The sequence below is a fragment of the Canis aureus genome, chromosome 20, assembly GCF_053574225.1.
Source record: "Canis aureus isolate CA01 chromosome 20, VMU_Caureus_v.1.0, whole genome shotgun sequence".
NCBI lineage: Eukaryota > Metazoa > Chordata > Mammalia > Carnivora > Canidae > Canis > Canis aureus.
The window spans coordinates 35748728-35766217 of record NC_135630.1 but is presented as its reverse complement, the minus strand read 5'-3'; the positions used below and the strand labels follow the sequence as shown (position 1 = coordinate 35766217).

The 17490-nt window shown below is 52.0% G+C and overlaps 1 protein-coding gene across 3 annotated transcripts in view; it reads left to right on the top strand.

The window, feature by feature from the left end:
- GLI2 (GLI family zinc finger 2) overlaps positions 1-17490 on the top strand; it is a 255045-nt gene that overhangs the window by 228233 nt on the left and 9322 nt on the right. For all 3 annotated transcript variants that reach the window (XM_077861356.1, XM_077861358.1, XM_077861357.1), the window contains 5 exons: positions 2840-3041; positions 4546-4759; positions 6060-6182; positions 9676-9810; positions 13060-13209. In XM_077861356.1, coding sequence (XP_077717482.1) covers positions 2840-3041; positions 4546-4759; positions 6060-6182; positions 9676-9810; positions 13060-13209 — 824 coding nt within the window. The remainder of the gene's footprint in view (positions 1-2839; positions 3042-4545; positions 4760-6059; positions 6183-9675; positions 9811-13059; positions 13210-17490) is intronic.

The following is a 17490-nucleotide window of genomic DNA, read 5'->3' as shown; positions in this document are numbered from 1 at the left end:
GGAGAAGCCACAGGAAATGAGTGCCAGGATTTTCTTTCTATTTAGTAATTTATCAAGGGAAGAGGCACATTAATAAACATATTTCCCTTGAGGGGTGGGAATAACAGAGATGAATATCACTGTCAGATTTGGCCTGTTTCCTCTTGTTAGGGGTGCATGAGAGGGTGGGAATCCAAATATTAGCAGCAAAATCTTTTCTAAAAAATGTATTACACAGATGAGCGTATTTCTTCCTTTATGTGATGTGAGATCTTCCCTCCCACCTCACATTTCTCCATTTGCTGCTCGGTTCGTAAGTAATAGGAATCTTTGGGAAGATTCACTTTGGCGTCTTTGGTTTTCCTTCAAAGCGAGGGCTGACAAGGGGTGAACTCAGTAAAGGAGAACAAAGAAGCCGAAAGGAGTCCGGATGGATGGACGGATGAGTGAGTGCTTTAGTGACGAGTCGACTGCTGTGTGGCCCAATCGTGTTTTCTAGACGTGCTGTCCTTTAGTATTGACATTAGGCCCACCTGCCTATCAAAACCATCCTCCTGCCCCCTGAAGAAGCTACGTTAACTCTCAGTTTCATTTTAGCAGATCCCCTGGGCTTTAGGCACTTGGTGCTCACCGGGTGCCCTCCCAATAACCCAGCGAGCCACGCTGCCCTGCTCCCCTTGTACAGGTGGGCAAAGAGAGGCTCGGAAGGCTGAGTAGTGTGCTCCAAGGCAAGAGCTAAGTGTTGGGTTCGGTGTGGCTGCTAGCACAACTGTGTGTCCCCACATGGTGTGTATGTGTGTCTGTCCAGCCCAGCTGGACAGAAGCAGTGTGCTGAGTGGTTTGGTGGCCAACCGCTTGATCTCCAGTCCCTGTCTGTATTTCCCTGGGTTGCACGGCCTTGGGCAAGCCACTTGTTTTGTCATTTATAAATGAGAATAATAATGACCCCCTTCCTTCTAGTGCAATTTACACTATTTAATACTTAAAAGGTTAAACAATTTAATACATGAGAGTGCTTAGAACAGTACCTGGCACCTTCCAGGCGGTCTGCAAATATTGACTTTCCATGGCTGTGCTTCTGCTCCCCCTCACCAGCAGCTCAACAGTCACTATCTCGTACTTGGTCTCACCACTGAGCCCGCTGTCTGTGAATGCATGTAGCAGCGAAAGGACCCAAGTCCCTCATGCATAAAGGCGGGAGAGCCAAAAGCAGCTGGAAAACCACACCAGTGGATGCAGGCTTGCCAACATGACACCTTTGGGAGAGAGGGGAACCTTCCCCAACCAGAGGATGTCAGGATACTTCCCCTAGGAAAGGGGTAACCTGCTGAGGTCTGAGCAGAGAGAGTAGGGATGAGCACTTCAGACAGAGGAAATCTGTATGTGCAAAGGCCCTGTGCGGGAAGGCAGGCGACCTGAGTGGAAAGCAGGAAGGTGGCTGGAGCAGAGCCTGGGACATGGGCAGAATGATGCCGGAGAGGTGGGTAGGGAGCACCCACAGGGCTGCCAGGCAAGACACCTCGAGGATTTGGGCCTTTTTCCTAATAGCACTGGGGAGCTCTAGAGAAGTGGGTCCAGAGGGCCCAGAGGCATAATTTGATTTACACATTATGGAGCTCTCTCGGGCTGCAGTGAGGAATGTGCAATCCACATAGCAAATGGCTAAGGGCCCCAGGATGACCAGGGTTGATGGTAGGCTGGAAGGAGCTGGGGGAGGATGAGAGAAAGGGGACCTGTAGGCGGCTTGGGGGGGCAGCCTCAGTCTTGAAGGAGGGGAAGATGGGGAAGCATCTGGCCAACTCCCAGGTTCCCGGGTTCCCACTCTGCTGCTGTGTGGACGGTGGGTGACCGGCTGAGCTCAGCCCGGCAGGATACCTGTAGTGACCTGGAGCTACTTTTCAGACAGAATCTGGGGCCTCATCTGTCCTCTCCACAGCCTTGGATTGTGCTTATCCCAGTGGCACAGGAAGAAAGGGGCTTTCAGAGTTTGGCAGCTAAGGGTGAGGAGCTAGGGGAGCACCAGGGCATGAGTGCCCCCAGGGTCCAGCAGTGGAGGGGCAAGGGGAGCATCAGGGCATGAATGCCCCCAGGGTCCAGCAGTGGAGGAGCAGGGGGAGCACCAGGGCATGATGCAGTGGGACCGGGGGTCTGCTGAGGCTTCTACAGGGGGCAGCTGCAGGCTCTGTGCACTCACACAGGCTGACTTTGCCCTAAACCCTTCTCGGGGGCTAGCCAGCACTGGGGATGGAGGCTCAGAGATCCACAGGCCATCAACCCTGCCCTTGGTGCCCACACAGCTTGGGAACAAGGCACTAACACAGCAACCCTGCAGCCAGGGTAACCTGCCGCCTCCTTGGAGGAGGAGGACCTGTGGGGTCCAAGCAGCTCTGAGCAGACAGAAGGAAAGAAGGCGGGTGTCATGAGCCCAGGAAGAGCCGAGCACAGGCAAGGTGTGCTCAGCAGCCACTGGAGCTTTATACGGGCAGGCCCTTCGTGAGCAGCCGCCAAGCTGCTCAACGCTTATGGTTTGCGTGTGGCTCCCGTGCCTGCTCGTTGCCAAACTGGCAGTAAAGGCGCTAATTTATGTTCATTGAGATATTCTCTCACCCAGGCCCTGAGCTGTGCTGCTCCCACCCTGACCACACCATGCGCAGGTCAATCCCATTCTGTAGACCAGCAAACTGGGTTTGAGAGAGCCTCGGCCCCTTGCCCAAGGGCCCCCGGCTGGAAAGCGGCAGAGCCACGATTCTCATTAGACCGTCCTCAAAGGCCCCTCCTGCCATCCCCCGCCTCCTAGTCCCCCTGCCCCGGTTCTGTCCCCCTGCAAGCCCAGTGACGCGTGGGGTGGCTGTCCCCACAGTGTCGCGTTTCTCCAGCCCGCGGGTGACGCCCCGCCTGAGCCGCAAGCGGGCGCTGTCCATCTCCCCGCTCTCGGACGCCAGCCTGGACCTGCAGCGGATGATCCGGACCTCCCCCAACTCGCTGGTGGCCTACATCAACAACTCCCGCAGCAGCTCGGCTGCCAGCGGCTCCTACGGGCACCTGTCGGCAGGCACCCTCAGGTGAGCCCAGCCCGCAGGCAGGGGGCTGAGAATCCGGGGGCGGGCTGGGGGCCATGTGTGTGGGGGGGGTGTCCACACTTTCAACCCCAGGAGAGATGGGACTTGCAGCTGTGAATCAGCGTGCTTGCAACTGGTTCATGAATTCAAAACCAGTAACAAGGACATTGAAATGTGCCAGTGTTTGTCTGTCTTCGTGTGCTCGTTCAGCCCCCAAACGCACTTTCTGATGTGAAAAGCAACATTTACCAGGCCTGGCATGAGAGATTCCATCACGAAACCAAAGGTAGCTTTCTTTGTGTTTCTGTAGGTGTCGTGGCTGTTGGCTAGTGCTGGGGACCATGTGGAGTGTGATAGTGACTTGGGTCCCCCAGGTCTCTGGGCAGGCAGTGGGCCTCCCGCTGTGGTCATAGCCTGGCACACCGGAACCTTGTGGATGCCATTCATCCTTGTGTCCCACCCCCTCCTCACCCCAAGCAGCCCATGGCTGTTTCAGGACTCGGACCCAACCACTTTGACTAAACTCATGTCCTCCCCACGATCCTCCTGAGAGAAGCCAGGATCTGTTAGGAATGTCGGGAGAGCCTGGCCCAAGGACCCAGGGATGGAAATGCTAACAAGTATGGGAGCTACCTTTTGCTTCATAAGCAATTACTCATAACCTCAGTGGTTTAAAGCAACAATAAGCTCTTCATCATCTCGCACTGTTTCTGGGGGTCAGGAATGTGAGACTGGCTTGGCTCTGGTGTCATGAGCCTGCACTGAAGACGTCAGCCAGGGCACCTGACTGACTTGGGACCTGAAGACTTGCCTGGGCCTGAGGGTCTGTTTCCAAGGTGGCTCACCCACATGGACGTCGGCAGGAGCCTTATTTCTCGTCACGGGGGCCTCTCTGTAAGGCTGCTTGACTGTCCTCCCAGCCTAGCAGCTGGCTCCCCTCCCCCACCCCCAGAGTGAGTGATGCAGGAGTGAGGGAGGAGGAAGCCACAAGCTACCTGTCGTATGGCTTAGGGTCGGAGGTCACCATCATTCCTTAGTATCCTATTCTAGAGGGTGGCCCATATGCAGATGACAGGAAGGGGCCTGGAAATGCAGTAGAGGTGAAAGAAGGGGGGACCATGTGAGCCGGAAGGCCCAGGCACCTTTCCTAGACAAAGGGGCATCAGAACCAGCCTCAGGGGCCCAGTGGGGGTGAGATAGTCTGGGAGTGATGGTGCAGGGTGCATCTCAGGCATCAGAGCATGAAGGGCTGGGATGTGGGGATGAGATGGAGCCTGGCTCCTCCTGGGGGTCAGCCTGCTGGAGTGAAGGCTGCATCTTGGGGCAAGGCCTGAGGGCGAGCTCAAAAGGGAAAGCCTGAGATAGCAGGCAGTAGGGAGCCACGGCTGGCTCTTGAGCAAGGTAAAGCTGTGCTGGCAGTGAGATGAGCTGCACTCCCCTCCCAATCCTTGGCAGGGTTTCCTCTGCCCCCCACCTCCATCCGTGACCTGTCTGCTCTTCTTTACAGCCCCGCCTTCACCTTCCCCCACCCCATCAACCCGGTGGCCTACCAGCAGATCCTGAGCCAGCAGAGGGGCCTGGGCTCTGCCTTTGGACACACTCCACCCTTGATCCAGCCCTCGCCCACCTTCCTGGCCCAGCAGCCCATGGCCCTCGCCTCGATCAATGCCACACCCACCCAGCTCAGCAGCAACAGCAACTGTCTGAGCGACGCCACCCAGGTAGATGGGTGCAAGGAGCACAGGGTGGGTCACCGGGCTCTTGGGACCCCATAAGGGCTGATCATTGCCATTTCACTCTGGGAACTTGTGGAGGGACTCTGGGCACAGGTCTGGCTGGTAGGATGTCTTCTGGACAGAGGTCGTGGGATCAAAAGGGCTGGATGCCCAGTCAGGAGACCTGGGCTGGGTCCTGACACCCTCACTTTATCTTGGCATGTGTCCAGCCAATAAGTTCTACGGTTGCCTATTTAATCAACATAATGGGTAGACAGAGAAATGTTAGAAGTCCGAGTCTGGCGGACAGAGCACTCTGTACAGTTTAGTTTTAGAGCATAAGTGGACAAAAGGCCATCTTCTGTGACCTTTCCAGCAGACCTCTCAGTGGCAGGGCCTGCTAGCACAGTCCCTGGCACGTGGCAGGTGCCATTCCCGTTTGGTGAGTGAAGCCCCGTTTTGCTGATGAGGAAATGGAATAATAGAGAGAGTATTGGAGAATGGAGACGCACAGGCTTTGGCATCAGTCAGACTGTTTGGGACCCTGACTCGATGAGAGCTCTTTCAGCCCCGGCTAACACATGGGCCGAGTGGGGCCTGCCACCTAATTGGGTCATGGTGCTCATACATGAGCCTGTGTGCACGGAGCCCCGTGTGGACCTGGATCCTGGTTAGCATGAACGATGACAGTTCTTGAGATGGAGTGACTGCCCAGGCCAGTCACCTGGCAGGGCACAGCCCAGACGTGACTTCGTGCTGGGTGGGAGGCGAGACTCCACCCTGTCCAGAAGAGCCCCTCTTCCAGGATGGCCTCCCTCCCCACACCGGGGCTCCAGGTGGCCACCTAGCACCTGCCCCTACACAGTGACTGTCAGCTCTTGTCATCACCCAATACTTTGGCTCTAGCCCCCTTCTCCTAAGGAACTAGGCCCTTCTTTCCTGCCCCCTGGGCTGGCCCAGCCCTGTTCTCCACAGACTCTGAGCTGCCCCCGCTATTACGCTTTAAGACCCCCTGCTCCAGTGGGCTGAGCAGTTGAGGCTGTTGGCACAGGAGTGATGGTGCCCAGCATTTCCCAAAGAGAGGGTTTCTTTCCATGCCCGTGGAGGTGGGGGCTTGGAAGGCTCTGGGCTCTCCCCAGCTGTGCCCCTGGCCAAAGGACCAAGTAGGAGGCGCAGCTCCTGAAACTCCAAACATACATGTTGGCCCAGTCTATGTGGGGAGGATCCTGGAGGTCAAGCCCAGACAAAACTCGGGGTGTCCTCACCCTGCCCCTGTGTGACGGGCTCTCCTGCACCCCTCCCTCAGAACAAGCCGAGCAGCGAGTCAGCTGTGAGCAGCACCGTCAACCCCATCGTCATTCATAAGCGCAGCAAGGTCAAGACAGAGGGCGAGGGCCTACGGCCGGCCTCCCCACTGACCCTGACGCAGGTAACCTGTTGGCTGTCCCAGTCGTCCTGCGGCCGGGTCGGCGGACCTGGGACCTCAGCCCTGGTGGTGACTGGATGAAAGGACAGTTGCCTGCATGAATGAGTGAATCAGAGAGTGCGGGCACACCGTGAACTGTGTCCCCAGCACCCTGCACATTACATGCTCATCAAACATGTGTCGCATGAAAGGATGGATGGATAGATGGATGGATGGATGGATGGATGGATGGATGGATGTCCAGGGCTGCAGCCATCTCCACCCCAGCACCTCACACGAACCTTGATCAGACTTGGTCGCTTGTGAATTCATAGCCTGAATGACTGTGGCTCCTGTCTGGTTGCCCCTCTCCCTGGAACTCCACCCTCCCACCTCGTGCCCGTCACTGCCACTTCACCCTTTCCTGACCCTCCTGGAGAACAGGACTCGCATCTGCCTCCCAGAGTCCACCTTAGCTTCTAGGTCATCTTGCCTATCGCCTACACTGCTCTGCAAGCTTTGGAGAGGTCACACTTGCAAGAAGTGCCTGATTTGACTCCATGTCACCAGGGTTTGCACAGGGACTGGTGTAAAGTAGCTATAAATTAGATTTTCTTTTCTTTTCTTTTTTTTTTTTTTAAGATTTTCTTTATTTGAGAGAGAGAGAGCAAGTGCATGCACTTGTGCAGGGGTGGTAGGGGAGAAACAGAGGGGAAGAGAGAGAGGGAAAGAGTCCCAAGGGGATCCCGTGCTGAGCGCAGAGCCTGATGTGGGGCTCGGTCTCATGACCCAGATCATCACCTGACCTGAAATCAAGAGTCAGATGCTCAACCAACTGAGCCACCCAGGAGCCCCGAAATAATATTTTCTAATGACTCGATGCACATTTGAGTCAGTGAGTGGCATGATGAGGAGAGACGGAAGGGAAGATGATTCTTGGCAGGAAGGTAAAGAATGGAGCCCAGGACTGGTCGGTTTTAGGGCTGAAACCCTGTGTAGGTCTCTTGGGAGATCCTGCCACTTATTCGGGCACTCTAAGACAGCAGGCAGAGACAGGCCCAGTCCTTGGGGCAAAGGCCTGCCCCGGGAAGGGCTTGGTGTGAGTGCTGACCCCCAGGTGAGCCTCCCACCCCCCAGGCCTCTTACAGTGCCATGGTCGCCATCTGTTACTACAGAATCACCAGCTTTGACACCAAGGATGCAGGGGACCTCCTGTCCCTGTCTCCCTACATCTGCCAGACAATCCTTTATCAAACCTGTAAACCATCGGGCATGCTCTGGGCACTTAATTTTTATGAAATATTGGGTCCTGTTATTGTCAGGCAAACAGAGGAGTTGGTGACAAATTCTTCTCCCCTCGCTGACGCCAAAGCATCTCAGCATGATGCATGGTAGGCACGAGGTTGGCCATCATCGGGGGCCGTTGAAATTGATGAGGACGGCACATATCCAGGGGAGATAAACATGCTGTAGCCGCGAAGACAGGCGCTGAGCCCCCAGGAGCCCCTGCCCTACCCCTCTAACCCAGAAAGGCAGCACAAAGCCCTCCTTATTGCCCCACCTGGCGCCTCACACGTGTCGTGCAAGGAAAGCCGTTTGTCACGAGAGGTTGTCACCGTGTCACTCAGTGTCCTGATTCAGTGACCTGGCTCATTTGCAAGGTGGATGGGCAGGCTTTCCCTTGGCAGGCAGTGCAGCATAATGAGCCCCCACTCTGCTTAAGCCCCCCGCACAGCGGGCGAGGATGACGCCTAGCTCCATCTGGAGGCCTGAGTGCACCCATCGCCCCTGTGCCATCTTCCACTCACACGTCCATCTGGCAGCTTGTTCGAGTCTTCTTAGAAATAAGCGGGAAATTAGGAGCAGCTTAGGAAACTGCAAGTCTGTGTCCAGTTTTTGTGACAGTGTGGAGCAGGTGTAAAGGGGACCTCACAGGCCTCCCATTACTAAAGGTCCAGCACTGTGCTTGTAACGTGGGCCTTGTGCTGCCCGTGGACTTAGGATACCACATGTCATCCTTTGCCTTTGCAAGGCAAGTGCATTAATTAAAGTGCTCTGAGAAGCGGCCAAAAGCTCCCCTGAGTGTAGGAGCCCTTCGCAGCCCCAGTGGAAAGTTGGGCAGGGCCTGAGTCTGCGGCCAGCCTGGGGAGCTGTGAGGCCCACGTCCCCACTCCCAGAAATGTACTCAGCGTTAGTAATGAGGCTAGTGGACAAGCTGCAGCCTCCGCCTCATGGTCTCTGGAGCCTATGGGGGCTGGGGCTCCCGATGGGGGGGCGGGAGGCTGTGTCCCTCTTAGTCTGAGCCCTCGATGTTTTACCCAGAGGCTCTTTTGAAAGACAGAATATTCCTGCTGTTTTGTAGATAGCATGAAATGGTAAGCAGCTCGTTCTAACATCTGCTTCTTTGCCTGGCTTTGCTCCTGAACCTGCCTAGTGAGCCAGCAGCATACTAGGGAGTCCTTGACATCCTGCGGAGGTCCTCACTGGGCCTCCGTCCCAGCTGGGCACATCTGGGCCTCCATTTTTACCCCCACTCCCAGCCTGCCCCTGTGTCCCCTGACCAGCTCTGTGTCAGCATCAGCTGGGGCGGGGCTCCCCGGGGATAGATCTCAGGCTGTGGCTCTTCTGGGAGTGACAGGCTTTGTGCTCTTTGAAAGGAATTCTAGGCACCCAGTGTCGGGTGAAGGCCTGTCTTGGGGGCCTTTCCTTTGCCACCTTGAACAGGGCCCATGTGGGCCCCATCCTGATGGGGAGACGTGAGTGCAGATCTAGGCTGTCATGCACTCACTGAGTGCTCTACAGAGAGCAGGGTGGCCTCTCCCTGAACCCGTTTTCCTGGCTGTGCTGCACGAATACAGACGCCCACATCTCAGGGCTGTCGCAGGGAAGACGAGGCGGTGGGAGAACATGGCACAGCACGTTCACTCCGCCCTGAGCCTGAACCGGAGCACGCTGTGTGTCCCAGGGACAAGGGAGCAGTGTGCGAGTAAGTTGTCTGAAGGACCAGGCCGGATGCACTCTGGCTGTCCTCTTGCCTCCACGCAGGAGCAGACCTCATACATACTATAAATAAAAACGCCCCATCCTGACCCCCTGGGGCCAACCCCAGCTCCCCCAGAGGAAACCGCACCAAATAAGCAAAAGTCACTGCCCTCTTTTCTCCTGTTCTTCCAAGTCAGTTGACCCAGGATGTGATGGGACACTTTGGTGATGACAAGCCAGCGCAAGAGAGGCAGGAGGGGCCTCGGGACAGCTGTGCAACAGGAGAGGGATGGGTCGGAGGGAGCCAGCTGAGGAAAGTGGCTGAGTGCATACATGTGCGTGTGTGTGTGTGTGTGCGTACATGCTTGCATGTATGCTTACGTGTGTGTGCATGTGCATGAATACATGAATCCGTGTCCACACCCGTGCCAGCCCAGGGTTCTCGGCATAGACTGCCTGGGACCAACAGTGACCTTTTGCCAGGGGACAGGTGGCTGAACATGACTCATGTGGGTATGCTCTGCTCCTCCCCCAGGAGCAGCTGGCTGACCTCAAGGAAGACCTGGACAGGGATGACTGTAAGCAGGAGGCTGAGGTGATAATCTACGAGACCAACTGCCACTGGGAAGACTGTACCAAGGAGTATGACACGCAGGAGCAGCTGGTGCATGTAAGCCTCAGAGCCCCAGCAGCCTGCCCCGGCCGGCAGAGCTTCCAGGCCCTCTACTGGAGAGAAGGGGCTGGAGGAGGCGGCTCCAGGAGATGCCTGGGCCACAGCCTCTGAGCGCTCTCCAAGTGGGAGGCATAATCACTTATCTGGGCCCTGCCTGCTTCTAAAAGGGTGCTTACAAATATATACATAGTAAAAGAGATTAAAACAAAAATAAATGAGAAGATCCAGGAGAAAGGAACAATAACATGAAGCCAAGAGTAGAATGTAAAAAACTAAGTGCTCTGAACTGTAATTCACAAAAATATCTCCGCCCCCCCGAGTTTCCTAGCAGCCAGTGCAAAAAGGGAAATAAGACCAGTCAAACCAGCCAGCATCTGCAAGATAATAACAAACCTGACCCTGAAGCCTGAAAGAAGTTCCTCCCATGAGGAAGGAATTAGTAATTTCCTCTGGGAGGCCATTCCCAGAGACCTAGCATACACAAGTGCAGACGGAGTGTGTACACCGTCTCAGGAGTGCTGCTTAAAAATGCCTGGAAACTGACAGGTCAGAACACCAGAGAGGCTGTGGGCCCTGGGTGCGCCTTTCAAGTCATGTCTCTTGGTCCCCACTCTGAATTCTTTGACAGCAGCATTCACATGATGGCAGTCAGGGGGTAACCCTTGAGGTGGCAAGAGCAGAGGCTTCACAGCTGGCTACACCACAGCTAGCCAAGTGGTTCCAAACAAGTAACTGAGCCTCCACGAGCCTCAGTGCTTTCTCCTGTGATGGCAAGTGAAGCCTGCCCCACAAGGGTGTGAGGGTTAGATTGTGAGGATACCCACCTAAGCACTTAGCAGATGGCATTTCATATATGGTGGTTCCCCTCGCTGTTCCCCACACCAGCCCTGAGCGGGTCTCTCTTCTCCACCCAGAAGAGAAATTAAGTTCAAGAATAACCCTTCCAGACAACCACACACACACACACACACACACACACAAAACCCCTAGGGGGAAGGAGGGCTTTTTAGCCCCAGCCTTCTGCCTCTGCCCAGGACTGTCCCTGCGGGCATAGGGGAGCGCCTCGGCTTGGCCCCAGAAAGAGAAGGCCCCAGTGAGAAGAGAGCCGGCCCCTCTGCCCAGCTGTGTCTTTCTCTCCGCTCCCTGGGAAGATGGATGGTGGCAGGCACACAGGCAAGCTGGAGCCCCCAGTCGATTATTAACAATTTGTTGCTAAGTAAACCAATAAGAAAAAAATGAAAGGCATTGTCAGGAAGCATTTTTATCATTTGAAAGGCTTTAAAAATGGAAAGTGAGGCTAATATGATAAGATTTCCCTGGAAGTTCAAAGCGCTGTAGATTTTACTTGCTCCCACGTTGACATTTGTATGCACAACAGCCGGGCGTGCATCTCAGGGCGCGTGGGCCTGGTGGCTTTCTGTCTGTCTGGGTCGGGTGCTGCTAGGACCCGTGGGCTCAGCTCTTGGACAGCCCTAGAGCTTGCAGAAAGATCTATGGCAGCACCGTCTGGTAGAAAAGACCCCACCAGCCCCAAATGCCCTCCACGTGTGTAATTTTACATTAACCTGGGAGCACATTTTAAAAAGAGCAAAAGGAAATGGGTGAAATTAATTTGAATATTGTATTTTATGTAACCCAGTGTATCTGAAAGATGATCATTTTGATGTGTAATCAATACAAAACAAAATTATTGGGATAGTTTACATCCTCTTTTTTTTTTTTTTTTTTTTTTAATTTCTCCATTTCAGTAATAGCCCATCCCAGTTGGGACCAGCTGCATTTCAAGGGCTCTCAGGAGCCACAAGTGGTGAATGGGGGTTGTGACTCCATTCTGCATTGAGGGTGGTGGTGGTGGGTGGCAGACAGTGGAAGCTGGAAGAAGAGCCAAAAACAGAGAGAAGAAAGGCAATGGGGCAGGAGAGAACAGGCATCTGAGACCTGAGTGTTCCACCCTCCTGCCCCACCCTTTGGGGGGAAGCAAACCCAGCCCTGTCCCTACACAGACAGGACACGACCTTGAACCAAGAGGGAAATGAAAGAAGAAGGATGGGGCCCTGTTGGGGCACATGGAGGCTCCCTGGTTGCCTTTAGAGAGAAGCCCTAGACGGAGAGGAAGCATGTGAGGTCCAGTGTACTTTTCAGTCCACTGTGTGAGTGACTAATGCCACCTGTTCTCACTCCCCCAGATAAATTAGCAAACTCAAAGCCTAAGGACATAAAAGTCTGGAGGCCCCCGCACATCCTAAGCTCAGAGATAATACTACCCCTGCTCCAGTGCATTCCACAGCCTTCAGTGAAATAATCAAAGCAAGTGATTAAAATCCCAAGGGCCTGCTCAGGGCAGTGTGCTCGGTTCCCTGTGGCAGAAAGTGGCCCGTAGCTGTGGCCCGTTGCTCCATATCACGGGAGAAACTACTCGAGGTGGCACACCTATGATGAGCCCAGGGCAGGAGCTGGAAGGTGTGGGTGCCAGGACTGGGGAAGGTTAGCTCCACGTTCACACGGCTTGGGATGCGTCTGCGGCCCACTCCTCCAGGAAAGGCTCCTCGTCCCTGCCCCAGGATGCAGGGCTCCCACGGCCGTGCCTGGAGATCAGTTGTGCTGTCTTTGGCTGACCTGCCTTGCCTTCCTGGCCACTGTGTCCCACAGGCAGCCTCACACAGTGCCCAGAGCCCAGCATCAGAGCCCCAATCGAGCTCCGCCCGCCCTGGCTGCCCAGGGCCCTGCCCAGGCCATGTTAACCATCTGGGCCTTGGTGAAAAGGGGCAGAGCCACCATCTCATAGGTTCCTGTCAAAAATAGAGATGAGGATGCCTTTATGTTTTCATTATGATTAAAAAATGCTATTCAGGAATTCCTGGGACAGCACGATAGGGACAAGCTTGGGAAAAGCTTCTCGTGCCCCAACCCTGTGCACAGCTGCCTCACTACAGTCAATTAGTGCCTACCGTTTGCACCCCAGGAGCATCATCATCATGACCAGAGCCTGGCGCCAAGCCTGGGGTGAGCATGATGCCCTTGCCCATCCTAGACAGTCACTTTGATCACTGACCAATTGGGAAATGCAGCTGAGACTAGTAGCGCACAGCAGGTCTGCAGTTACTGGCAGCTGATGAGAACTCATGAGGAGGTGTGGCCCAGCACGCAGGTGGTGGTCTCATGTTGGCGGGGGGGCACACGTTGTAGGTGGGGTCTGCAGCGGGTCGGTGGCTGGGCTCACCGCTGATGTACGCTTGTTCCCGGCAGCACATCAACAACGAGCACATCCACGGGGAGAAGAAGGAGTTTGTGTGCCGCTGGCAGGCCTGCACACGGGAGCAGAAGCCCTTCAAGGCGCAGTACATGTTGGTGGTACACATGCGCCGACACACGGGCGAGAAGCCCCACAAGTGCACGGTGAGCGGACCTTCCCACACGACCTTCCTCCCCACGATGTGCAGACGACAGCCGTGTTGGGGGGCCGGCGTGGGCTGTGTTGGGCATGGCTGACCACGGGGAGACCCGTGAACTGGAACTGGCCACAGCAGCATCACGGGGACCCACCTTCCCAACGGGTTGTCCCCAAGTGCTCCTGCCCCGGGCCTTCCGCCTGTCTGGGGTTCTAGAGGCCCCACACCTGTCTGAGTCCCAGAACTCTGATGGACTCTGGACATGTGTGCATCTTGGTAACTGCCCACAGTGGGGATGCACTGGTGTCTGTGTAGTTGGTCTGTGTGACCATGAGCCCCCACGGTACAGCTATATCCCCGCTCCAGTTCGCTTGGCTGGTGGACCCCAGACAGGTGCCAGCTCAGTAGCACTCTGTAGTCTGGAGTCTGCCCCCCGGCCCCCACACAGAGAAAAGCATCAGTGGGGATTCACAGCTTGAGCCAAATCCCTTTGGTTGAATTTTTTTTTTGAAGTTTCTTTTTTTTATTGTACTTTAAAAAAAATTGTATTTATTCATGAGAAACACAGAGAGTGGCAGGGACATAGGCAAAGGGAGAAGCAGGCTGCTTGCGGGGAACCTAATGTGGAACTCGATCCCAGTACCCCGGGATCACACCCTGAGCCAGGGGCAGACACTCAACCACTGAGCCACCCAGGTGCTTCGAATTTCTTTTTTTTTTTTTTAAATGAAGGTAAGTGCACTTAGTTCTTTTTTTTTTTTTAATTTTTATTTATTTATGATAGTCACACAGAGAGAGAGAGAGAGGCAGAGACACAGGCAGAGGGAGAAGCAGGCTCCATGCACCGGGAGCCCGACGTGGGATTCGACCCCGGGTCTCCAGGATCTCGCCCTGGGCCAAAGACAGGCGCCAAACCACTGCGCCACCCAGGGATCCCTTGAATTTCTTTTTTTAAAGTGAACACAAAAATAAGACCTTTCAGACAGGTTCCCTTGTGGTGTCAGCAAGGGCAAGACCTTTTCTTAACACGTACAACTCCCTTTTTAAAAGGACTGTCAGTGATACACTCACGTGGTTGCAGCCAAAGCCTCTGGGAACTCTCCATGAATTACCTTATTTTATAATTCTGAGATAGACATTTTGTTCTCATTTTAATATCTCTGGAATCGGGCTGTCTTAAAATTAGTGATGTCCGGGATTCATTTTTACATATATATGTGTGTGTATATATATATATATATATATATATATATATAGTTTTATAGGGTAGCTCTACCATTTAGGTCTTAAATCCATTTTGAGGCTACCTTTGTTGGCAAGTTTTTTTTTAATTAAGATAAAATTCATATGCCGTAAAGTTCACCCTTTAAAAAATGTACAAATCAGTGATATTCAGTATATTCATGATGTTGTGCAACCATCACCACTAGCTAATTTCAGAACACTGTCATCACCCCAAAAAGAACTCCCAGAGTGCTTGCAGTCACTCCCCGTCCTCTTTCCCTCTATTCCCTGGCAACCACTAATCTGCCTCTCCATCTCTATAAATTGCCCTGTTCCAGACGGTTCATAAAAATGGAATCACACGATGGTCAATGTTTGTGTCTGGCTTGGTTCACTCAGCATGTTTTCAAAGTTCATCCATGTCATAGCATGTCTCAATACTTCGTTTCTTTTTATGGCTAAGCACTAGTCCTTTGTATGGATAGATCCTAGTATTTTTACCCATTCATCAGTCGATGGATATTTGCCATGTCTTCATTTTTTCGGCTATTATGAAAAATACTGCTGTGAACGTTAACTGTACAAGTTTTTGTGTGGACCTGTGTTTTCTTTTCTCTTGTGTTTGTACCTAGAGTAGAATTGTTGGGCCATATGGTAACTCTGTGTTGAGCTTTTTTGGGGACCAGCCAGACAACTTTCCAAAAAGGCTGCACCATTTTACATTCCCACCAGCAATAATGTGAAGGCTCTGATTTCTCCACATCCTTGATAACACTTGCTAACTTGTCTTTTGATCACAGTCATCTCAGGGAATGTGAAGTGGCATCTCCTTTTGGTTTTGATTAGCGATTCCCTAATGACTGATGGTGTTGAGCATCTTTTCATGTACTTATTGATCGTTTGTATACCATCTTTGGAGAAATGTCGACTCAAATATTTTGCCCATTTTTAAATTGAGTTATTTGCCTTTACTGTTGAGTTGTAGTAGTTCTAAACCCTTATCAGATATATGACTTGCTAGTATTTTCTCGCATTCTGTGGGTTTTCTTTTCATTTTCTTGATAATTTCCTTTGAGGCACCGAAGTTTTTAATTTTGACGAGGTCCAATTTTTTAACTACTTGTGCTTTTGGTATCATATCTAAGAAACCATAGCCTAATCCCAGGTCACAAAGATTTACCCCTATGTTTTCTTCTTTGAGTTTTATAGTTTATAAGCTATGTAGTCATATTTACATATATATGTGTTTATATATAGATATATACATACACACACATAGTTTTATAGGGTAGCTCTACCATTTGTCTTAAGTCCATTTTGAGTCCATTTTGGTATATGGTGTGAGGTAGGGGTCCAGCTTCATTCTTTTTACATGTGGCTATCTAGTTGTCCTGATTCCATTTGGTTTTTTTTGTTGTTTTTTTTTTTAATTTTTATTTATTTATGATAGTCACACACAGAGAGAGAGAGGCAGAGACATAGGCAGAGGGAGAAGCAGGCTCCATGCACCGGTAGCCCGATGTGGGATTCGATCCCGGGTCTCCAGAATCATGCCCTGGGCCAAAGGCAGGCGCGCTAAACCGCTGCGCCACCCAGGGATCCCCTGATTCCATTTGTTGAAGAGACTGTTCTCTCCCCATCGAATGGCCTTAATGCCCTTGTCAAAAATCATCTGACCCTGAAATAGGAGTTTATTTCTAAACTCTTACTTCTAGTCCATTGATCTCTATGTCTGTCCTTATGGTAGCACCACACACAGTGTTGATTACTGTAGTTTTATAGTAAATTTTGAAATTAGGAGATGTCAGTCATCCAAATTTGTCCTCCTTTGGCAAGATTACTTTGGCTTCTCTGGGTCCTTTGCAGCAAGTTATTTTTGTGACATTCTGAGTGGTAGCAAACCATAGCCCTGTGGTATGAGCTGTGAGTTGTAGAAACAGATCAGTGTACCAAATATACTCAGTCAGACTGGTCAGCAATGAAGGGGAGCATGTGAAGAGCATGCCAGTTCCTACTGGGGTTTACGTGTCTTTCTGAGGGCAATTTTCATAGGAATGTTAGATACTGTTGCAGAATCCTGGGAATACGTGCAGAACCTCCTATAATGATCCATCCTTCCTTCCTCCCTCTCTCTCTGCCTCTCTGCCACTCTTGTTCCCCCTTTCCTTTCTTCTTTTCCAAAAATATTTCTTGAGGGCCAATTTTTTTTTTTCATCAGATAATAAATAATACTAGGGACACAAAAATGAACAAGCTCTAGGGAGGTACCTACTTTCTTGGAGCCCGTATCTTATGGGAAGACCAGTTAACAAAAAAATGACCAAGATAATTATAAATTGTGGTAGGAAAAATAAATAAATAAATAAATTGTGGTAGGAAATATGAAGAAAAATGGGTAGTCTTTTATATATATATATTTTTTTTTATTTAAATTCTATTTGCCAGCATATAACTCCCAGTGCTCATCTCATCATGCAAAAGGGTAGTCTTATGTTTAAGAATATAGAGCAATGCCCTTGGAGGAAATGACCAAAGAGATTGAGAGGGAGTGAGTCAGGCCAGGGCCAGGTTAAGGTTCTAGCCAGAGAGGACAGTGTGTGCAAAGGTCCCATGCCAGGAAGAACTTAGTAGGGCCAAGGTACTGAAAGGGGACCAGCATGCCCAAAGTGATGGTGAGGGTGGCCAGAGCACTCAAGTATTCAGAGGATATTTTATTTTATTTATTTATTTAAGTAGGCTCCATGTCCAGCATGGAGCCCAATGTGGGGCTTGAACTCACAACCCTGAGATCAAGATTTGGACGCCTGACTGAGCCACCCGGGTGCCTCTGGATTTTATTCTCTGCACATTTAAGCCATACAAACATTCTAATCAGGGAGTGGCACTGGAAACGGTTAAAAATCGTATTTTCAAAGCATTTTTAATGATATGGGAAGAGGCTCACCATGTGCCGTTGATTTTAACAAATGGAATATGTAACTGAATACATGATAACGTTCTCAGTTTGGGTTTTTAAACATGTGGGGATGAACTACAAAGTTCTCAGAGAGAGACCTACTTGGAG